This window comes from Symsagittifera roscoffensis, chromosome 6 (genome assembly GCF_963678635.1).
Source record: "Symsagittifera roscoffensis chromosome 6, txSymRosc1.1, whole genome shotgun sequence".
NCBI lineage: Eukaryota > Metazoa > Xenacoelomorpha > Acoela > Convolutidae > Symsagittifera > Symsagittifera roscoffensis.
This window is the reverse complement of record NC_087067.1, coordinates 28018318-28041710: the sequence shown is the minus strand read 5'-3', so window position 1 is coordinate 28041710 and position 23393 is coordinate 28018318. Positions and strand designations below refer to the sequence as shown.

The following is a 23393-nucleotide window of genomic DNA, read 5'->3' as shown; positions in this document are numbered from 1 at the left end:
ATGTCCAGATTTTCCAGACTCAAACTCTCGGCGCGACTATGCAATTTTGGCCGGAGTCCGATGCGACCCAAAAAGTCTGGAAATGAGTCTGGACCTCGGCCCGAGGAGAGGGGATTTAGAGAGAAAAAGGCAATAGCTCCTCCTAGGCAATATATTATATTTGTTTGAAGTGGGATGCTATCTTTAGCTCGGGCACTATAATTTGCTAGAGAGTTAGAGTATTAACATAGAACGAAATATTTGAGGCATGAAAACGTTATGACTAAAAATTTCAATCATAGCTCTGAGTTAACAGCTCATCAGTTTTGGCGATAGCTAGTCAAAATTGACTTCCATTTGAAGCATTTGCGCACGTGACTCCTTCTTACTTGTTATGCAATCATCAGTCAAGGCCGTTGGAAGCTACACGATTTAAGAGATCAACTCAGATTCAAAATTTCCTTTTCATTTTTCAAAACCAAGAGCTGTTAGTTTAATTTCTGAAATTCTGTCATCGAGTAACTAAAGAATCTGCAGCTTTACAGGGTTTCTGTTTAGAGTAAGAAGGCGCAAGGAGATAGAAGAACCAGCCTCATTTTTAGTGATTTACAGTTCCAGCCATTATAACTCTTTTTAATTATGGTACGTTTACTTAACTCTTCAAAATTTTGTGCCAATTTGAAAGAGTTAAAAATTTTAGTTTTAAAATATTCTGTCTTTTTTGGTTAATTTTCGACATTCTAGCGCCTTTAAAACGCCTTTTTCGGCCTGTTCTTTTTTGAAAAATTTGTGCCTGTGGCGCACAAGATTTTTACCAAAATAGGATCCTTATAGTATTTTCGGAGCGCTCGGTAAATCAAATTGGTCGCAATAAAAAAAACAGGTCAGCAAAATTTTTCGAAAAACAGTCCCTCCTAGAAAAATTATGTGCACGCTTTTGACGGATGGGATACAGGTCCTTTCTCCTTCTATAATTTTTGCCAGTTGTTCCTATACCCATGTTGCAGTCATAGAATAGGATCCATGTGCATATATTTTGTTCAGCCAAGTTTTTATTGAAAAATTTTAACGGTAACATAGCCCTGTAAAAATGTAACTGATTGTACTTATTTTTTGTTTTCAGCCACAAAAGTTTGGACAGCCACCTTCGGCATGGAAGAGGTCGACCGGCTCCACCAAATCCTCCTCCTCTGCCGGATCCAAGAGCAAGCAGAGCAAGAACCTCAGTGCCAACAATGCCGACGACAACCGGTATGTAATTGAGAGAAGGGTCTCTTCACCCCCAATAAAGTCTGGTATTAGCTCTTTTCAACCCCCCCCCCCACGCCCTCAGTTCAAAATAAAAAGTAGCGCAAGAGGTGGCTACTTTTGTTTTTGAGGCACGGGTTGTTTTTCTGTTTCTTCCTCGCAATAGACAATATCTTTTATTTTTCATTCCCCTACCTGAAAACTTTTACAAATAAACTTGTTGATCACATCGTCTGATTATTACAAAATCTGGCACGCAGTCTTATTTGGCCATGACAATGATGTTTGATCTTCATAACCAACCTCGTAAAAGCACTCGTTACACCAAAAAAATGAAAAATCGTGGGGGTGGGAAGAGGAGCCAAAATTCAATTTCTCGCGCCCAGAAACAGAAAAACTCTGAAAAGGTTCATGACTCAACAAAATAGGCTTGGGCTATTTTCCGTTTTATTATCTGCTCAAAAATTTCAACTTTACAAACTACTTTAACATTGTGATAATAATAAGATATTTTGCATCACTACGAGGCCAAACTGTGCAATGGAGAGATGCGCAAGATGGAATCCACTGACAAGTCTTTGAACATGTTCCAAAATTTCCGTGTATTCCGCGTACAAATACTTGTGACGCAAAATTTGTCATTTGTTATGTCAAAGATTTCGCAATAAGCGGAAATAGCTTGTTATAACGGATGCCACAAACGTAAGCGAATTCCGCAAAATGTAAAAAGAATCCGGAAACGTAAGTAGACTCCGCAACATTGTTTATAAAACTGAACTAAACCAATTCTTGCAATTAAAAGCCAGAGCTAAAGTTATTACCCAGCAAACGAGGAATAATTTAGCAAGAAAATCAATTGTAACTGGGGATCCCCGAACATCTTAGATCATTGGTTCAATTTGAAGAACCGTTTCAGTAGATTTTTGATTGAACAAAAGTACCGACTGATCACATTTCCAACAGAAAAAAAATCTTTTTAAGAAATTATTTTGTTTAATGTGAAATCTTTTTCATATTACTTCTGGATGAATTCAAAAAAAACTCGACCAAATATAATTAAAGATTTTGCTTAAACATTATGAGCGGTTATAAGCTCGGGAAAAAAGTCGTCGAGCAGAATGTGCCAATTTTCTGCGAACAAAAACCACGTGTTCTTAAAAATGCTAATTGTTTTAAGTTAGACTCCTAAATATTCAATTAAAATTGAAGAGTATTATGCTAAAAATTCAAAATGATTGATTTCAGGCAAAAACGTCTCAATTGTGCATTTTGAAAATTTAAGCATGATTCTGTTTTTTAAGCGAAAATCATCAATTGCCTCTATTTTTGCTTAAGAGAAAAGTCATATTTTCTTATAACTTCTGCAGTCTGCTTTAATGGTTGTGTCATCTGCAAAAAACATGGTTGGCTGTTAGCAACAGTTTTCACTTCAACAAAGAAAAAACACTAGAAGAGAAAAAGACCAGTATTGTACGTTGCTGCACACCAATTTCAACAATTTTACATTGAGATTCTTTTCCAGCCAGTAACTGATATGTTTTTTCCCGCTCAAAAAGTGCGATTTCAAATATTCTCTAGTTTTCCATATCGCACTGATTTTTGCGATGAACTACTATGATCAATAAAGTCAATTGCTTTTTTAATATCAATGTAGCAAGCAACACCAAAGTTTATAGTGTCAACTGTTTTAGAAATGACTCAGTTGCCTTCAGCAGTGCCTGTTTGCAAGATCTTCTTTTTCTTAATCCAATCTGCTCATCTGCAATAAGTTTGTTTCTTACTACAAACATAGAAAATCGATCAAAAAACGGCTTTTCAAAAAATTTGCAAAACAATGTTAGCAATCGAATTGGCCGATCATTGTTAGGATCGCATTTTCTGACAATTTAGAATCTTGGGATGTTGTTGGCATTTTAACCAAAATTTGGAAAATCCTCAAATCAATAATCAAATTGAAGCACTTAGACAAAATACTGCTGTTAATTGGAGCCACAAGTTCAACCATTTCACAACTAACAGCAATTTGACCGGTACTTTTTTTAAAATGATTTGATTTTTTTTTCAATTTGACGCGCGCCAGTTTTGTTAAAACTTTTCCAGCAGCGGTTTTGTTAAATAGTTTGATTTCTGCCAAAATTTCTCCAATGGAAGAAAAGAAATTATTACAGTAGTCAACATCAAATTAAATTTTTCTTGTCGTCTTCTACCAATCAGGCTATGATACACTTTGAAAGAAGAAATTTTACAGCTAGCCTATTTTCATTATGAAACTTACGTATTTATTCTTATTCTTTTGGTTACGAGCTTTTAAATTCGAATAAATTTGTTTTATCTGCCGTACAATTACTTTTTCAATATTTAAAAACTGGTTCATCTCTTTTAATCAAATTTCAATTTCTTGTTAATCACATTTTATGAATTTAATTTGCGCTCTTTTAAGGGGAAAAACTTGAAAACATCCAATAACGCAATCTGAAACTCATCTAAAAAGGCGATGTATCTGATTTTAAAAATTTGCTAGTTGATTTTGTGAAAGGGATAGAAATTTGGCTTATCGCTGCTTTTTAGTTTTGTCATATCTCTAAATAAAATTGTGATCTTCAACATGTACTGCTTGAACAAATGTTCCGCTACCAATGCATAATCGATCAAAATTCTCAGTTATTTTTCTATTCAAAAGTAATTCTTTTGGTTTACGGATTTGGAAAATTATTAATGAAGTTTCCCCATAATGTACATTCGCCAATCAAATTTCTCAAATCAACCGAAAACATCATACTTTTTCGAAAAAACTGTAAATTATTGGATGGAGGTTTAAAAACAACAACAAAGTTGTTTTCGTTTTCATCAAAATGTTCAATAATTTAACCTCCATTTTTTTTATTAATTCTAATATTCCCGAATGAACAAAAGCAAAACCCACCTCTCCTAGATAAGTTTTTACAATAGGATCATTGTAGCCATTTAATTGTTACACATTCGTATGATCATTGTCACTTAGCCACGTTTCACATAGTGCTATAAGCAAGTGGCTTTTAATCCAGATTAGATATTTCTATAAACACTTGGTTACGATGGCGACACAGCTGTTGAACGTTTACAAAGTAAAAGTACATATTTCTTGCGGGTACATTTTCCAAGATGGCGACGCATGATCATTGTTACTTAGCCACGTTTCACATAATGCTATAAGCAGTGACTTTTGTATTTCTATAGCCAGTTGATCATAATGACGTATTTTTTGCTGGTTTTTTTCTTTCAAAAACAATTTAAGTAAAATATCAAAATAAAAAATGTTTTTCATTCTCCTGTTGAGTAGTTGAGTAGCTTTCATTTGAAGTCTTATTTTTTTCTTTTGATCAGGAAATTTCCAGAAAAATCACCACATACATTGTTTCTTCTAGCATTTGCATTTTCACTCGTCGGGAACCCAAGTAAACGGTTTTTGGCGGTGTGCAATCATTTCTTTCCTGTTAAGCCTTAAGCTTTAATGGGAATATGGAATAGCCCACGTTTTCAACTATTTGCTGCCTCGTGCCTATATTTTTTGGGCGCAATACTTGACTTCAAAAAACAATTTCATTTTGGTACAGTGCGCCAATATCGTTGTGGTCAATATTTGTAAGATATTTAGCAGCGCCATTTTGACCAATAGTTGAGGCGCCGAAATGTATGACGTAGTTTTGCAACCCAACTCTTTTGCATACGCTCCGATTCAACTTTTGCGTAAGAAATTGGCTTGCCGTTCAAGTCGTTTTCTGTACCTTGCAGCATATAATTACGACCGAAAATCCTATCCCTTGCTTTAAAAGATACGAATACAAACTTATTCGCTGGGCCGGTCATGCCATGATCTGAATTGGTTGAAGGCATGGCAAGCTTGTCGATCCCTCTTTTGCACAAGCACAACTATTTACATCTTGAGAAACTTGATAAAATCCACAACATATGATACTAGGGTTTTAAGGAGTAATTTGGTAAAAACAACGCAATTTTTACTAGAATAACGCTGTTGCTTGTTTACTTTTTTCAACAGACAATGCAAATTCTGTTCTAACTTTGAAAAATTTTCATGTTTTGCCTGTAAGGCTTTTGAAAGTTGTTTCAATGTAGCAAAAGTTTGAGAGATATCAATGTCTGAACTAGTCTTTTGGAGCAAAGTTGCAAGTATCGAAGCCATGTTTTTTCAATTCAAAGGTTTTATCGATTTCTTATTGAGATCTCTGTTTTCGCTTAGATATGGCAAAAAACTAAAAGCAACGGATAGCACCGAGAGTTTTTACATGCCAGATAACACGAATATTGATCTGAAAAATGAAACTGTTGCAAATGTTTTGATTTCGCTTAAAACTAAAAATTGACATATTAGATTTGATTTTTTTGGCATATCCAAATAATTTTAAAGTTGTGGTATCTGAACCAATAAGGAAGGTGAGTGGCGACGCCATATCATATGAGCACTGAGGATGCACATATGATAATTAAGCGAACCTGAAACCGATCACTAACTTTGTCAAATTGAAAATCAAGTGCCCGTTTTTGGCAGTTTAATAAAGATTTGTTTTCAACAACGAGAAATTTATTAAAGCATTAGATTTTTCTCATTTTGATTCACTATAGTTATTTGAGCGTAAATTCAATTGACCTGCGATTGTTTACCTAAATAACGGAAGTGAGGCAGTTCTTATGATAGGAAAGAAAACTTGATGCAAAAAAAAATCATCCAATCAGCGCCCTTCAAACTGACCAAAGCTGACTGATTTTCTCACTGATTTCTTTCAACTTGGCGAATTTTATTCTTCAATTCTGTTTGCTTAACTTTTTGGAAGGGTTTTCTGGAATTAATTAACAGGAGCCATTTACACTTGAAAATTTTTTTAAATGGTGCCCTCGACTTCAATATAAAAAATTTTGCGGGGTGAGCGTTGAGAAAAATTTTGTCGAAAACTTCCGAAATATATTCAAAAACGGCATTCGTTTCGAGAAAACTATCAGCGCAAAAAACATCGCCAGATATGAATCAATCTAGCTTTATGCTGTTTTTTTTTACAAAGCACTACTCGCACATAAAATTGACCATTTTCTCGAACTTCATCAGTTATATTTTTAAAACAATCTGTAACATGCATTTTTTTAAATGTTCTCAGATACTATACAATAAATTCTTGAAAATATTTTTAATGACTAGTATGGAGAGTCATACAAACTATTTGAAGTTTCACAGATTTTATCCTGCTTTCGGCTCTCCTGTGGGGGCGCTTTGATACGCAGATTATCTCCTGTATTTCAATATTCACATCTTGGGACTGGCAAGCTCGCAACAAATATCAGCCCAAAAAGTGCTCATTAAACCTCACCGAATTAATCAAATAATAAAATGGGCAATAGTTTAGTAAACGAAATGAAATCTGCTGGTAAAGCAATTTTTGAGATAGGAGGACAAAATGGAACGACCAAATCTGCCGAGCAAGAAAAAAATCTATTTCCATTTTTCCGGGCTCAAATTTTGACGGGCTCAAGTTTCAACCAGTCCAATGGGTAGAGAAAAAACTTTTCTAACAGTAAGGACCAATTTCCACTTTTGATTATGATAAATGTTGGCTCAAAGGGGAATGTACTGGTAGAATAACATTTTTAAAAAATTCGCTCAATCTTGATCGAATAGTTGTTTTCATGTCTTTATTTCATTTTAGTTCGAGCAGCAAGCGCTCTGGAACAGAATCAGGTAAATTATCAATTTGAGTTTTTTTTGTAGTTTCCTAGTTAGTCAAAAGTTCCCTCATAAAATATGACGCCTGCGAAAAGTTGCAAAAAATTTAATGGAAGCAAGCATTATTTGAGAAAAACTGTTCCCAACAATTTACCGTAAAAACCAGGACCTGATAGTGGCGAGGGGGATGGGGTCGGTTTTAGCCCTTAATAGGCATTAGGCAAAACATAACCCCAAAATGGCTATCTTTCTAAGATATTCAGATGACTATATTGATGAAAAATATCATATGATTATACCATCAAGACAAATAATATCGGATCTTGCAAAACTATTCAACCCGTCCGTCAGATTTTGTGGTGTTTTTCAGGCAGTATGATGAGTGGAGATGATCCGTCGCAGTCCGTGGTCCAGACTCAAGCGGGATCCAACGCCGGATCTGCCAGTTAGTATTACCACACTGAAGGCTTTTTCTTCCCCGCTCCCCTCTCACGTCGCATGAAAATCAATGTTATGGTTAAAAAGAGTTTTACAATTGTTGGGTGCGCCAACTTACTATGTTTTCTAACCAAGATTAACCTAATAAGTCCCCGTCTATCATTTTTTTTGGACTCAGACAGCGGGAGCCAGCGTTTTATAAGCCGAAACCTCACCTCACAGATTGAGAAGGCGAAGCTGTCGCAACTGTTTTCAGATAATTTTATATCAGTTTGATCAAAAGCAAGGAACGCAAATCGGATGATAGTTAAGACTTAATATACTGTCTCATGATTGTACTCAATATAATGACTCAATATTCTATCACTCAGTCTTTATTACCGTTGATTAAACCCTTCTCCAGTTGATTTGATTTGAAAATAATCACATAAAGTTCCTGATTTTAATTGATTCAAGATCTTGGGGTTTCTCGTAAAGTAACCTAAAAAAGTAATCTTGCTCAAAAAGTTTAACAACAAATCGAAAAACGAAATCACTTTGGAATGAATAACAGAATAATAATAACAAATATAAATTTAATATCTTTTTGGAATTTTAAACATCTTAAGATTTTGAACGCGGTTTTTATTAATATCGGTTCCTCTCCGCTTCTTGATAACAAAAATATTATAGCACCTTCCAATAGAAGTGGGAGCAAAGCAGGTTCCATGGCAGGATCCACTAAAATGAGTGGCTCTATGGCAAATGCATCACAGGCCTCAAAGAAATCGGGTTCGAATAAGTCTCAAATGAGTGGATCTGCAGCTGGAACTGGGTCAGCAGCTGGGTCGGCAGCTGGGGGTTCTGCTGCTGCTGGATCTGCAGCCGGGTCTGCAGCAGGTACTGGAAGCGCTGCTGGTTCCGCTGCAGGCAGTGGAAGCGCTGCTGGCTCTGCCGCAGGTGGATCAGCCGCAGGTTCAGCAGCTGGTACTGGATCCAGAGTTGCAGGTTCTGCAGCACCATCGGGATCGCAAGCTTCCGAGATGTCTGGAGAAGTTACCAAAGTATCAGGGGCTAAGCCTTCGGGTACCGCAAGTGACTTGTCTGGTAGTAAACAGGCAGGATCTGGTGCGGCTGGAGCTTCTGGTCAAGGTTCGATGGTTGGATCGACCAATGCTGGGAACTGGACCGGTCCAGAAGCTGCTGGGTCCAAGGCTGGATCTCAAGCTGGTTCCAAAGCAAGTGGAGCTGGAAGTGCTGCAGGATCTGGAGCGGGATCAAAAACTGGTTCCGAGGCAGGAGGATCTGTTAGTTTGGGGGGTGCTGGATCAAATGCTTCGGTTAGATGCCGTTATATTATCAATTAATAATTAAAAAGAGTAAAAATTGATATTCTGATTACACTTCGATCCAAGTTTTCAACTTAGTTTGAAATCAAAATTTTTTTCTCCACTTTTAAGAGTTATGAACGTAGTGAGTACTCTTATATAGGTCTTGGTGATTTTTTTGTCTTTTTTTCAAGAATTTGTTCATTCTCATTTTAGTTTTTCGCGGTTTGATTTTTGGGCTTTTTTCCAGTTCCCCCTTTGATTTTTTTCTGAAATTCAATGTAAAAAAAGTCTATTGAAAATAACTTTTCTTGTTCTAAATTGCATTGAAACGTGTCAATGTGAACATGTGAGCAAATGTTGATAATATTTCTTACATGCAAAATGTGTGAACAATTTTTGAACAGCTTTATACGGTAATTTTACGAGGAAGGTGGGAAACTGGAAAACAGTCGGTTTTTGATTTTTTCTATTACCTCATTTCTTTTGTTAAAAGGAAGGCAAACTCCACTATCGAGCAGCAAAAATGTAAGGGTGACGAAAAACGTGATCGGCTTCTAATTTCGAAAATGGAAATTAATTATCAGATTTCCCAGCGAAATAAATAGTTTTACCTATTGATCTGGTTTTCTGAAATTGGTTTAATTTTATCAAAAAAGTGTCAATCAAAACACTTTTCTACAAGCTCAAATTTTCAGCTGTTCTATAAACTCAAAGAGCTTTAAAGCCATCTATTTTTTCAAAGTTCAAAATTTGAAGGTTTTTCAACAAAACAAGTCAGTTTTTTCAGTTTCCTTGAGTTCATTAGTCTTTTCCAACAGTCAGTTGGCTATATTTTTCTAAGCACCACAGACCAAAATGTGGACGAGCTTGAGCATGTTTCTAGTCAGTTTTTAATTTTGGGTTTTTCGAGGGCGCATCTGAGGGAGGCAGCGCAGCTGGTGGCAGTGCAGCTGGTGGCAGTGCAGCTGGTAGTGCAGCGGGAGGAAAACCGTCAGGCGCCAGTACTGGAAGACCCTCGGGAGCAGCTGGAAGCACTGCACGTCCCAGTGGAATGTCCGGATCTGCCGCCGGAGGCTCGGAAGCCCCAGGATCGACGGCTGCGGGAAGTACAGCCAAACCTAGTGGAATGTCGGGTTCGGCAGCTGGAGGGTCAGAAGCTGACGGATCGGCACTCGGTGGATCTCAGGCCAAGCCCAGCGGAGTTTCAGGCTCAGCAGCAGGCGGCTCGGAAGCGCCAGGTTCCGCAGCAGCTGGAAGTACAGCGCGACCAAGTGGAATGTCTGGATCTGCCGCCGGAGGCTCAGAAGCACCTGGATCGGCAGCAGCCGGAAGCACTGCTCGACCGAGCGGTGCGTCTGGTACTGCTGCTGGGAGTACTGCAAGACCCAGCGGGATGTCAGGTTCCGCTGCTGGAGGCTCACAAGCACCTGGTTCTGCAGCTGCTGGAAGCGCTGCGCGGCCAAGTGGTACTGGAAGTACTGCAAGACCGAGTGGAATGTCCGGATCAGCAGCCGGAGGATCAGCTGCCGCGGGGTCTGCCGCCGCAGGAAGTCAGGCAAGACCTAGTGGAGCAACAGCATCTGTTGTCGGAACTGCCCGACCTAGTGGTGCTTCGGGAGGAATGTCTGGCGCTAGTGGATCCGAATCAGACAGCGCTCTCGCCGGAAATGCAAGCAGGCCTAGCGGAGCTGGTACCCGGCCAAGTGGCGCCCCATTTAGCGGAAAACGGAGTCGACCCAGTGGTGCTACTCGGCCTAGTGACACTTCGGCGACGGATGAAGACAGCATGGCCCGACCAACTGGTGCCGGTAGCACTATGAGACCGAGTGGGACGGCAGCCGGAAGTAGCCAGAGACCAAGTCAGGGAATGTCTGGTGGCAGTAGCACCCGGCCTTCCGGGATGACTGGTGGAAGCACTACGAGGCCCAGTGGGATGTCGGATGGCGAGGAAGGGGAAGCTGATTACGATGATGGTCAGTTCGGGTTGTATTAACGTAACTTAACTATCAACAAAAACTGTATTTAAGTCATTTGAAACCTCTTCTTACTTCATTTCTTCTTTTCTGTTTCAGGGATGGGCGGTGGAATGGGAGACTCAAGTTCAACTTCATCCTCATATAAAGGTAATCAATGTCTATAAAACGAAAAAAAAAATTTAAAAAAAAACATATAAGCCTTTCTTACAAAAAACATCTTATTTCCAAATGAAGGAAAACGACTAAAATGATTGCAGCAAGTTTCTAGAAAAAAATTGCTGAAAAAATTTCTTACAACTAACTTAAGGTGATCAATTATAACAACAGTCGTACCATACTTAACGAGAACTAGCTTTTTATTGACAAAAATTTTAAAGTTACACCCATTAATTTAATTGACCATTTTTTTGAAAGATATGGTGGATGTTCAACAATCCGCTATATCTTGAGGCCGAAATTACATCAAAATTACGTAACAATTGCATGGCAACAGTGACGAGCGACTGTTATGTTGCATTACAGAAGTAATTTTTGGCTTGTTGACATGGCAATCTTATTTTCGATTTGCTTTGGCCCTTCGGCTTGTTGGCCTACGACCAAACGATATATATATATATTTGTGCTTTTCAGGCGGTAACATCCACAAGAAAGACAACAATGCCAACGCAGAGAAGGAGGGTAAGGGCAAGGGCAAAGGGGGTGGAGTGGGCTGGGGACAACCGCTGATGTTCAAGGACCCCGAGCCATTCGAAGCCTGGCTCCAGTTCAAAAACGTCAACTGCGGACCGAGATATAAAAGGTGCCATCAAAGTTCCGACAAAACGTATTTAGGAAACCAATATTTCGACCTTTTTTTTGGCTGACCAATATGATTTTCTTCGTTTTCCCAAATCACTATAAAGACCCTATTTTGACCAAATTTTCTGGCGCCACAACCAAGTTTTTGTAAACAAAAAACAGGTCAAAAAGACGTTTTAAGGATGTTTCTGACCAAAAAATTGCTCCCCCGCAAAACTATTATATATGGAAGAAGCCGAAGGCGCCCTTAGAAAAATTTTATGGTCAGTCAGCTAAAAATGGATATTTCAAAAGGGAAACCCTTTGGGTCTGCAGGGGGTTGAATCCCTGCGAATAAGGGGTCTCTCCAATTCCGCTACTGGTTACAATTATTAAAACTTTTGATTGTTTTTCTAGTTGAGTTGTTTCAAAATTCTTTAAAACAAAAATTGCAGACCCAAATAAACCTTTTTTTTCAGAGATGGCCAACAAATGTTTGCATGCTACCCAGTTAACGAGTCGTTAGTATTCTCTGTCATTACATCTTTCGTTTTTTCTGTCTTTCAAACTTCATATTGCTCGTTGATGAGCGGTTGTTGTTTGTTGCAGGGGTGACTTGAACTCAGCTCAAGACTATATCAACAACTGCAACGTTCCGGGAGGACCTGGAAATCAGAACAGAGTCGGCTACGCTGAAACAAGATACATGTGAGGAGATTCGGATTACATTATGTTTTTTGGACCAACAGAACATTCGATCTCTAGCCTCAAATGCAGAATCTCCTGCCCCCACCTGTAAATTTTTGTTCACCTTGTCCGATTGCAACGAAAACTGGCCGGTGGGTTAATTAGGCCATGGCAAACATGTTTGGTCTTCGATTGGTACTTTCGCGGTTTTTGAGGTCCCAAAAAAGTTAAAAATAACTTACCTTCAAAAAGGAGCAACTAAATTTTAGTATCACAAAATATTAAAACAAATTCGTAAAAATTCGCTTGAATTCATTGCATTAAAGGGGCTGCTGGCAAGAATTCGGCCTGAACTCATTCGATTTCCGCCTTTTTTCTCTAAGATTTGTGATTGAAATAGATTAAACGAAAGGGGAGCGGTGGTGAAGTTTCCGAAGTATCCTCCTGTCAGTCTTGAAGGTCTGTAGTTCCAAGGCCATCATCATGTGGCCTCGAAGCTTGCGGGTCCGGCATCTTTATTTAGCACGCAAAAAACCAAAAAAACTGCATGCGTGTCCTAATTAAGGTCGATTGAACCCTTAACTGTATTGATCTGAAAAGTTCGCTACATTTATTCCCGTTGGTCCTTTCCCTCGTGAAGAAATGTTCTCAAGTTTAAATTGTTGTTTAGAAATTGTGAAAATCTGTGTGAGAATCAGGTGCCGAATGGACTCGGCCCCAAGTAAGTTGTCCAGATTAGTTAATTTAAAAAAAATATGTAAAATTAATTTTAAAATAATCTAACGGCTTTGCAAGCAAAAGTAATTCATTAGAATCAAATAAAATTAATTAAATTTAATCCGGTGATTTATCAAAAGATGATGTATTTTTCAGCATGCGATGGGATCCTGTTGTCATCAAGTAAGTTTGAATCTAGCAATGTAGTGGTTTTTTAATTGTAGCCCTCTCTTGAATCAAATTTTTTGCAGATAATTTTAGCACTCTGAATCAAAACACTTTAATTGACTAAAGAAAATCTGTCGAGACTATTTTTTATTCTAAAAAGAGAAGTATTTTTAGGGATATTTCTCATAAATATTTTTGTAGATTAACAATTCTCCGTAAGATGAAAAACCTTCAGCAAGGAGGGAGGGGGCTATAATTTGAAAAAGTCTCATCGAATTTATAATGATTGAGGGAGATGATGCGTTAAAACGTCTGCTTACTTTTAACCAGGTGTGCGGATCGAGACCCGCACAAGTTTGGGGTGAGGGCACACACTGTCGTCAGTGGCTTCGACAACTGCGGCCTGCCCAACCCAGACGGAATATACTGCGAATCGGTTATTCTTTGACTCTTCCTTCCTCCTGTGATTTTTATCAACTGAATCTGACGGTAACATTACCCGATTGTTTCAAAGTTTGGTGTGCATATGGTTATTAACATATTCGAAACACAACTCTTTCTCATCTACAGCCTTGTCAAATCAATAGTTCAGCCACAAAACCCAGTTTTTTTCAAAGCAGTTTATATAAAAAATACTTCTCAAACTAATGTTGACTTTTCAAACTTTTAAACAATTTTATTTTGCTCTTCCAAGTTTTTGAAGAAAAAATACTATAAATAAACAAACCAGAATAAAAAAGTAAAACGAACAAAATTTTCTTCTATTAATTTGAAATCTTCATAAGTTTCATACATTTTAGAACCAGGCCAAGAACCAAAGTGACCTCTGTTGTACTAAACCAGACTGCCCTGGACTCAACCAAGGCGGAGGGGGAGGGGGCATGGGATCTGGTCGACCAGGGGGTGGTATTGGCAGTGGAATGGGGGGAGGAAATTGTGGATCGGGACCGACTATGGCCACGAGACGTGGCCAGAATGCAAATATCATCCCTCTGAAGAACCACTCCATGTACATGTGAGTACTATTTTTATTTAACTCTAAAATGTTAGAAATGGGGTCACCTTTAAACCGCTTAACCAGTTAAAAAACTGTGCTTTTTATGCTAATTGATTTTTTGACACTGTATATGTTAATTCAGTGAATGTTAATTTAACAAGCAAAGTACTGAGAATTTGATTTTGTACCAATGGTTTCATTGAAAATCCCTCTGGCGAAATTGATCAGATTTTACATTTTTAAATTATCAGCTCATAAAAATACTGTATCATTTGCAGCCAACTGTCGGGAGATGATGACATTGAGTCACTTAAGCGGGACTATTACAAGTTGTCCAATGACTACGAGACATTTGCACAGCAACAATATGCATTTGCACAGGTAGAAATTTAACTTCATAAATTTGGCAGAGCTGGGTAAGTCATACCATACCAAATTTCACCTCTAGAAATTGAACTTTTTGTGATTTGAACGCATAATAATTTCACTAAGAAGAGTTAATGATCTTAAATTGTTCGCAATTTGTATTAAGAAACAGGAAAGGTTCAGAAGCGTAATCAATATTTCAACAATGTATGTTGAAAAAGCTGTAGAAACCAAACAGTGTTTTTTTCTCAGCTTGAAATCGGCATTATTCAGCGCTTGCCGATAGTCGCAATAGCACTGCTTTTTAAAAAATATTTCAAAGTTGTTAGATCTAGTAAGCAGTTACCACCATTCATTGAGTGGCCAGGCACATAAACCACCGATCAAAGAGGCATATGCAACCTTTTCAATCGTTTCTTCCATTCAGTATTCACAGCGAAGGAAGCTCCCTTTGAGAAAAGGTCCCCCTTCTAGCTGTCATCATAGACACTTACAACATGTCAATGGAGAAAATAGAAGCATATCACATGCTCTCGACATTTTGAAAGCACGGGGCCCCTATGGACTGCCTCCGAATCTTTTCAAGAAAACTCCAATTCCGGCAAAATCTCTTTTCTGCGTCTTTTCCTGCAATAAAAGAACCACAAAGTTTCCTCACTTTTGGAAAACAGGCAAAGTGAAACCCTTGCATAAAAAACTTAGCAAAACTCAAGCTGAGGACTACAGGCCTGTCACACTCTTGAACATTGCTTCAAAAATGTTCAAAAAATGCAACTTCGACTCGCTGTATCTTTTCATAAGACCATTTCTAGGTGTTTCACAGTAAGGGTTCCTGAAAAAAAACTCGAATATTCTGCAACTTCTGAGTCATCTCGATGATGTTTATAAAAGCATTGATGACCCTTCTTCACAGTTCAAGCCGTCCATCTAGATTTGGTAAAATTTTCGATACAATAAACCACCGACTACTCTTAAATAAATTGAGGAACATTGGAGTCGGAGGAAAGTTGTTGAAAGTGATCAAGCATACTTAATGGGACTCAATCATTTTGCTCAGGTCTGTTTTTTCAATCATTTTGTTCTCTGTGAAATCACTTGTTCTACTTGTCGAGAGTGGAATTCCTCTAGAATCATTTTTGGGTTCTTCGTCATTCCTAGTATACGTATTGGATATTACCGTGGGATTAGTCTCGAGTATTTACAGCTTTGCGGACGACTCAAAACTTTTGTCTATTCATCTGGGCATGATGACTGGCAAAGTTCAATACGATATAGAAGTCGCAGGCATCTGGTGCCTCGAAAATAATTTGAAGTTGAATAAAATTAAAAGTCCATGTCCTGTGTTTTTCAAAAAACTGCTGCTGTCCTTTGCCATTGCTCGACATCAAGCTGGACTCCTAATTTTTCGTCTATCTGCCGTAAAGCCATTGCTACTTACTTCTGCCGTAAAGCCATTGCTACTTACTTCTGCCGTAAAGCCATTGCTGAAAAGAAATGCTTCGGCTTATTTGATCTCGAACAGCAAACTGAAGTTGTATAAGTCAAGGATTCTCCAGCGCCTGATGTACGTTAGCTCGGTATGGTTCCCAACAGAAAGAACAGGAGATCAATCGAATGCATACAGAAAAAAGGTAACCGGTGAATTATAAACTACACTGATGAACATTTTGAAGCTCGGCTGCGTATCCTGAACATTCTTCCACTAACTCTTTTTCTCGAACGTAAATATTTAATTCTCCTGTCGAAAATTATTAACGAGCGCTAGTTGTTCAGTTGGCACAAAAATTTATCCTTTTCAAGCAGCCGTGGTAAATTTTTTGATTTTCCGCGACTTCGGCAGGAAGCAGCAAGAAGAAGTTTCTGGGATCGCGCTTGCCGGCTGGCAAAATTCATTAACAGACCCGTCGACTTCTGCGACAGCAAAAAACATGAAAGCCAATTTGCTAAAATTTTACCGGAATTTTTCAAGTCGATATATAGCATAGTGAACTCCTGCAGTTGGAGAATGCTATGTCTTGTCCAAACTGCAGACTCTCAATTTTTTAGTTGTTGTTTTGGGAGCGATCTCTTCATCTTCGTTATGCTAATTCATTATAATAACAAAAAAAAATAATAGACTGGCATTGAACAATTAGGATCTGATCGTAACCAGATACTTATTTGCTGATCAGCACTAATTCATTTCTCTTAAAATCACCAAAATCAGCAAGCGATGATTCAACAATAAATCAGTTTTTGTTGAATCGTTGCTGATTTTAGTGGTATAAAAAAAACTTATCCCGTGCTGATTCTCAAAACTGGGTTTTCGAGGATTCATCTATGAAGATCGACAAAAAGACCACCCAGGAGACAATAAAATGGCCTGAACTACGAAATTTTAATCAAAACAATGATAGTCGGTTATGCGTAAATTGGACAGAATGTTCCGGCCTTAGTCCTAGAAATCACAATTTTTTCTTTAAATTAGAATAAAAAACGTGTACAACTCTAAGTTCTGGCAAGCCAACAAATAACGTCTTGACGTCTTTAGTGACAAATGGTACTAAGTAGAAATAAAAGAGTGCGGTTTTTTACGCCAAGCTACATTGGTAGCTGAACCGAGTGCTCTAAATGTGGGTGGACCCGCTCCTCCCCACTCAATACTGTGTGAGGGTAGTGTCCCCCCTTTGGTAGAACTTTACGACATCCATTTGTAGCTGACCAACCTAAAGTTTTCGAAAAGCGCTTTAAAAACTATTTTTTTTTTGGGGGGGGGGGGGGAGGGGCAGCGCGCCGAAAAAACGCAATTTTTTTATTCAAAATTTTCCAAAAAGTGCGTAAAACGCCGTTTTGCTTTTTGCTGCGGCACAGAATTTTTTTTTATAAAATAGGGTACTTATAGTGTTTTCGGAGAGCTCGCGAAATCAAATTGGTCGACCTAAAAACAAAAACGTCGACAAAGCATTCATTTTCAAAATTTTCGAAGAACCACCTCCCCCAGAAAAATTTCTGTGCACACCACTTTCCCCACTGATATCTGCCAGGCATTTTCAAAAAAGGTTAGTTTCTCTGGACTGGCAAACAGGCCAAACTCATCGAACCGATTTTGTAAGTTTACGGGAAAATGGAAAATGCTGTCTTGCTGACGAGTCCTCGCCTCAACCTTCTAAATTCTTACTCAGTTTTATTTAATGGAAAAGCAATGAAAGTTACCTAACCAAATAGTGCCCATAACAAGGTCCGAGAATTGATAAATGACTTGGTAAATAAAATGAAAAAAAAGTGCAAATACTCTTTTTTACAAAAGGTACTAATACTCCCAATTGTGAAAGTACAAAAGTTGCAACTTTGTTGAAGGTTTCTTACTTTCGAAAGTGGTTTTCGAATTTCAAAACTATCAACAAAATAAAAAACTATTGATATCCAGTTGAAATGTTTTTTAAAAGTCAATCATAAATGGTCTGTGAAACTCCATGAGCTTCTACGTCATATAGTATTTTCTCCAAATGTTGAAAGTTGAATTATGCTCAACTATTTTTACAAGTGTCCTTTTTGGTTTTCCTTGAGTCCATGAAACTTTTTAAACTTCTTTTCCGTTATGATATATCATGTTATTACAAGTATCCTTTAAGTATCCTTTACTTGAGTCCATTGAAAATTTTCCATAGAAATTTTTTTTTTCGTTATGATATTATAAAATTCAGATGAACTAGCACTCCCAAACCAGACGTTTTGGTACGGTGATCAAGTTTTCACCGTACATGTGCTTAAGGGCATTTTATTCCTATTCTATGGCACCAGACAGCATGTACTGAAAATGAGTAGAAAATTGTTTTTAGGACGTCTAAATCATCAATTTATGGGAAATAACTTTGTACAAAATTGATCACCGAAAAGGATATTGCCACCAAGTTGACATTTAAAAAAACCGAGCATGAACCTAAACTTGACAATTTGTGATTTTGGCTTATGAGAGTTGAAATGCAGGAATTAACAAGGACTGAGACCTTGAACTTGAAATTGAACTTGAACTTGACCTTTAGGCGCTGGAGGAGGCCAGACAGACTCAGATGCAATGTGGAAGCAGAAGTGGTACTGCAGAAATCACCAACATGGAGGCTGTGGAACAATACGTGCTGGACAAGGACGCCAAACACGCCGTCAATCTGAGGTCACACTTTTATGTGATAACTACTTAGTGATTTGTTAATTTCACTTTTAAGTTATACAATCCGATGGTATAATGAGGAAAAAGATTATTGCCTTAGCGTATCTTCGCCTTCGCATGAAGAATATAGAAAACAATAGAGAAAATCCTATTTTTGAAAATTTCTTCAAATCTTGCAAGATTTCGAAAAAATGACACATTTTTATACCACTATAAGACATCTGTTTTAACATAAAATTACTTTGCCTGCAATATGGACCAAACTTGAGAGAAAGCGCGCGCCGAACAAACTCAAAACCCATCAGAAAAAGCTCTGTTTTGGGAGAGCTTGTAAAATCACAATTTTATCAATCTAAAAAAAATGTCGGCCAAATTAAAAAAAAAAGTTCATCCCCCAATAAATAAAACCAGATCCGCGTATGCTTTGATTAAAAATGACAGTAACTTCAGAGTGGGATATGAAACGCTGTTGTGATTTGTTTTTAGTATGTTATAATGACCTTCGGTATTTTAATTAATACCAGTTTAGTTACGACCATCGGTCGATATGAACGGAAGTTCAGTTGTCTTTTTAACGTTCTTAATTCAACTACTTCCTTTTAACGTTTTAACATTTAAGCTTATGTACATACCGTGTATGTATAGACATATAGAATTAGAATAATTTATTATGGCGCAGTCAAATGATTCGAACGTGCGTGGAATTCCCCCCTTTTGGCCTAATCACACTCGAGAGCCACCGCATGCCTGGACCCAATGGAGCGACCAATTCCAATTGGCGATCATTGCGAAAGAAAATCTGGATTTAGAGAGCCTACATGGACCAGAGATACCGGAGACGCAAATTCCAATTTTGGAACAGGCGACAGGCAGCGAGTCGGACGCGGAAAAAGCCAACAGAGAGAGCAGGAACAAAAGCACAATGAAACAATACGAATCCGCAGAAGAGAAACGGATCAACGAAGAGAAAAGAAAATTTAATGGATTGAGACGAACGGAGGCGGACAAGAAACTGCGATCAATTTTATTTTTAGCCCTAGGGAGCGAAGGAAAAAGACTTTTTACACAAAAGAACCCGAGAGTCAAGATTCTAGCAATATCGTTCTCTGAGTTCTGGACTCTGTTAGACGCAGCATTTAACAAACCGCCCAATATTACGTTCGAAAGATGTAAACTACTAAATCGAAAGCAAAAAGATCGTGAGTCGTACGAACAATTCTGGGGAGCACTGACGGACCTAGCCAGCACGTGCAACATCAAGGAATCCGACGAGGCAGAATGAATAAGGGATATCTTCGTTTGCAATATGAAGAACACAGACATCCAGAGGAAGCTACTTTCAGCTACCATAAGCCCGTCGGAAGCACTTAACCAAGCCCTAATCGATGAAAAGGGATATTTTAACCACCAGAAACTGACAAATATGTCACGGTCATCGATCAACGGGACAACTTTTAAATCTTTTAGTAACCACAATCATATCAAAAAGGAACCAAGCTTAAACATCGAAAGGAGTAACTCGTGCATGAAATGCGGAAATCCATTTACGAAAGAGCACTTAAACGTTTGCCCAGCGAAGGACATAATCTGTAAAAACTGCAATTATAAGGGACACTTCGCCAAATTATGTAAATCACGCAATAAGAAACCAACTGTAAATAACGTATCAAATAATTTCGTAAATACTGAGAATTGTACATACACACCTCTGGAAAACTCGTGGATGGAAGAAAAAGAATCGTGCGACGTGATAAATGCGTGGAATGAGTACGGACAGAGTGACGATGACGACTTCTCGGTGTTGAGTGTCAGAACTATTTACGACAATAATGGTCTCGAAACAAAGAAACTCCTGAACCTAGGCATCGGCTGGGACATGATTGTAAATATGAACATACCGGTAGATTCAGCAAGCCCTGTAAGCTTTTTAAAACAAAATGTTCTACATGAAATTAAACTAAGATACCCAAATCTCAAGATACACCCAGTGGAGAAAAGAATAAAAGACCTATACTGCGGATTCACCAATGATACGATCAATACTTTGGGAAAAATAATTGTCAGAACACAGTCCAATGGGTGGATCAGCGAAGAAACCCAATTCTTCATAACCGGCGGACACGAGCGTAACATATTGGGGAACGACAATTTACCCAAACTGGGCATAGAAATATCGCAGAGGAAATGCAACCAACCAATCTGCATGGTCAATCAACCCACACTCGAGAGTGAGTACAAAAACTTACCTTCTTTATCAGACAACATTTTTAATGAGTTTAAGAACTTATTCACTAGAGTGGGGAAAATACCTAACGATCGGAAGGTAACCCATTTTCACACACCTTTTAAACCAATACAGTCCAAAGGGAGAAGAGTACCACTCCATTTACTCGCGGCAGTGAACGAAGAGTTAAAAAGAATGGAAAAAGAAGGTCACATAAAAAAATTAGAGAAATGCGACAAAGATTGCTTCATCAGTCCAATTGTAATCACTCGGAAAAAGGATACTTCAATAAAACTGGCACTGGATTCCAAGCTTTTAAATGATCAATTTTTAAAAAATAAGTATCAAATGCCGAATATCCATGAACTGATTGATAACGTGGCACTCCAAATTTCAGAAAAACCAACGGGCGTGTGGTTTAGTAACTTAGATCTGAAAAACGCCTATAGCCAACTTCAACTTTGCAATCAAACAAGTAAACAGTGCAATTTTAGCATAGTAGGCGGCGAAACGACAGGAACGTATCGGTTTCTAACGGGATTTTACGGATTAGGAGACATGCCCAATGAATTCCAACGGGTCATGGACTCAATGTTGAAAAATATCCCGTTTACAAATTGTTACATAGACGACATACTGGTAGCCTCGCGTGGATCGCTGGAAGAACACAAATCAATAGTGTACAAAATTTTATCAATCTTAGATAAGAACAACATGGCAGTAAAATGGGGGAAATGCGCATTTTTTAAATCTGACATCGAATGGCTTGGCTTCAAGATCTCAGGCAATGGAGTACGACCGTTGGTCGGTAAAGCCGACGCTATAAAAAATTTGCCAACCCCGAAGAATATTTCTGAACTTCGCTCATTTTTCGGCTCAATAAACAAATATGCAAAATTCGTCCCTAATTTATCCACGCTAAGCTCTCCTCTTCGACCTCTTCTAAACCAAAAATTGCTATACAAATGGGATACCAGCCATTCAATAGCGTTTGAGAAGTTAAAAACGGAAATTGTAAATATTGCAGAAAACAGCCATTTTGATATAAAAGAGAAGACAAGACTAAAAACAGACGCTTCACATAGCGGACTAGGGGCTACCCTAGAACAATTACAGGACGACCAGTGGAAAACAATCGTGTTTGCATCCAGATTTTTAAACAACCATGAAATGAATTATTCTACCAACGAATTAGAGTTGCTGAGAGTCGTATGGGCTGCAGAACATTTCAGAAACTACCTGTACGGAACAGAATTCCAAATAGTAACTGACCACAAAGCGTTACTATCAGCACTTTCAGCAAATCATGGCAATAAAACGATGCACAGCCGATTGACCCGCTGGGTAAACAGACTCTTACCTTTCAATTTTAAAATTTCACATTTACCAGGAAAGGACATGGGCTGTACGGACCTTTTATCTAGACTTCCTTCGGGCAAAGCCCTTCCAATTTCACATTATGACGACGAATTTGTAGTCGCTTCAATCGACAGAATTCAGAACATTTTATCGACTAATAAAGATTCAAAATTATTTACTGTAAATTCTTTAGATAGACCAGCGGTCGCTGTAAATACTAATTCACGAATTAATACAATCCCATCGGGAAACAAAAATTCAAGCGACGTGATTGGTCAAAATCAGTTGAATAGCTCTTTAGCTTTACTCAATCTCAAGATTATTGCTGCTATCATATCTTGTATCGCTCAGTCGATAAAAATTTGCCACAATAATCATTCTCGGACAGAAAATTGTACTACAATTTGCCAACCAGTCGATAATTCTAAATTTAATTTTAAAAGTATTACCTTTTCGGACAAAGTCCTTTTACATTTCTTACTACTAAACAGACAAGAAAAAACAAGAACTCCCAATGGACAAAGTGAACGAACCCCTTTTTATCATCCCCGAAGAACATAATATTGCTCTCAAATTCAGAGACGACAGACTTCCACCCGACCACGCAGATCTCTTAAGAAGATATAAGGCTGATCTGAATTTACCGAATTCCCCAATTCGCCCAGAAAACCATTGTTCGAAGAAATTGCTGTAGATCATGACTAGAGAAGACAAGGTGCTGTGGGGTCTGATAGAGACGATAAAGAGGAATCGACCGATGGGCATACACGGGACTTACACGAAGAACTCGGGATTTACACGTGAAGGACGAGCTACTCTTTTTAGACAACAAACTAGTCGTCCCAGCTACCATCAGGGGAACTTTTAATTCAATGTTACACGAGACTCACCCAGGACAGTTCGGGATGAAATCCCTCGCCGAATATTTGTGGTGGCCGCATATTTACCGGGAAATTTATCATCACGGGAGAACATGTACCCAATGTTTAAAAGCGGGTAAGAACATTAAAGTGATACTAGGCACTCATAATATTTCGAAACTTCCGACGTTGACATTCGCGAACGAAGAAATTAATTTGGATTTTGCGGGACCGTTGGATGCTAGCTGGGGTAACAACAAATACATTCTTCTTTGTATCGACCGCTACACTAAGTTTCCTTCGGCCAAGATTGTCAATAACACCTCTACAAGAAACGTAATTTCATTCCTAAACGATTACTGTGATCTTCACGGATTCCCAAGAAAAATTGGAGTCGACCATGGGTCCTGCTTTCTTTCACATGATTTCA

At 38.3% G+C, this 23393-nt stretch overlaps 2 protein-coding genes and 1 long non-coding RNA gene across 3 annotated transcripts in view; all 3 read left to right on the top strand.

The window, feature by feature from the left end:
- LOC134848675 (fibroin heavy chain-like) lies at positions 1-12150 on the top strand. Its single transcript, XM_063866192.1, has 9 exons — positions 1-129; positions 1103-1230; positions 6921-6952; positions 7308-7382; positions 8048-8694; positions 9569-10658; positions 10758-10808; positions 11292-11460; positions 12048-12150. Exons 1-9 carry the CDS (start codon positions 1-3, stop codon positions 12148-12150), a joined length of 2424 nt encoding a protein of 807 aa, XP_063722262.1.
- A 645-nt stretch (positions 12151-12795) lies between these two features.
- On the top strand, positions 12796-13878 carry LOC134848504 (uncharacterized). Its single transcript, XR_010162950.1, has 4 exons — positions 12796-12846; positions 12999-13025; positions 13341-13446; positions 13811-13878. It is a non-coding gene; the product is annotated as an uncharacterized LOC134848504 (long non-coding RNA).
- Positions 13879-13891: 13 nt separating this feature from the next.
- The window catches only part of LOC134848674 (sperm acrosome-associated protein 9-like), a 15418-nt gene continuing 5916 nt past the window's right edge, over positions 13892-23393 (top strand). The window contains exons 1-3 of the mRNA XM_063866191.1: positions 13892-14025; positions 14286-14388; positions 18396-18523. Of these exons, the coding sequence (XP_063722261.1) occupies positions 13892-14025; positions 14286-14388; positions 18396-18523 (365 nt within the window). The remainder of the gene's footprint in view (positions 14026-14285; positions 14389-18395; positions 18524-23393) is intronic.

Bases quoted from the DNA above. Each gene is read 5' to 3' on its own strand.
- LOC134848675 (XM_063866192.1), top strand. From the start codon at position 1: ATGTCCAGATTTTCCAGACTCAAACTCTCGGCGCGACTATGCAATTTT. The intron at 130-1,102 runs GCAATAGCTCCT...TTTTGTTTTCAG, and splicing joins GGGGATTTAGAGAGAAAAAG to CCACAAAAGTTTGGACAGCC. The intron at 10,659-10,757 runs GTCAGTTCGGGT...TTTCTGTTTCAG, and splicing joins GGAAGCTGATTACGATGATG to GGATGGGCGGTGGAATGGGA.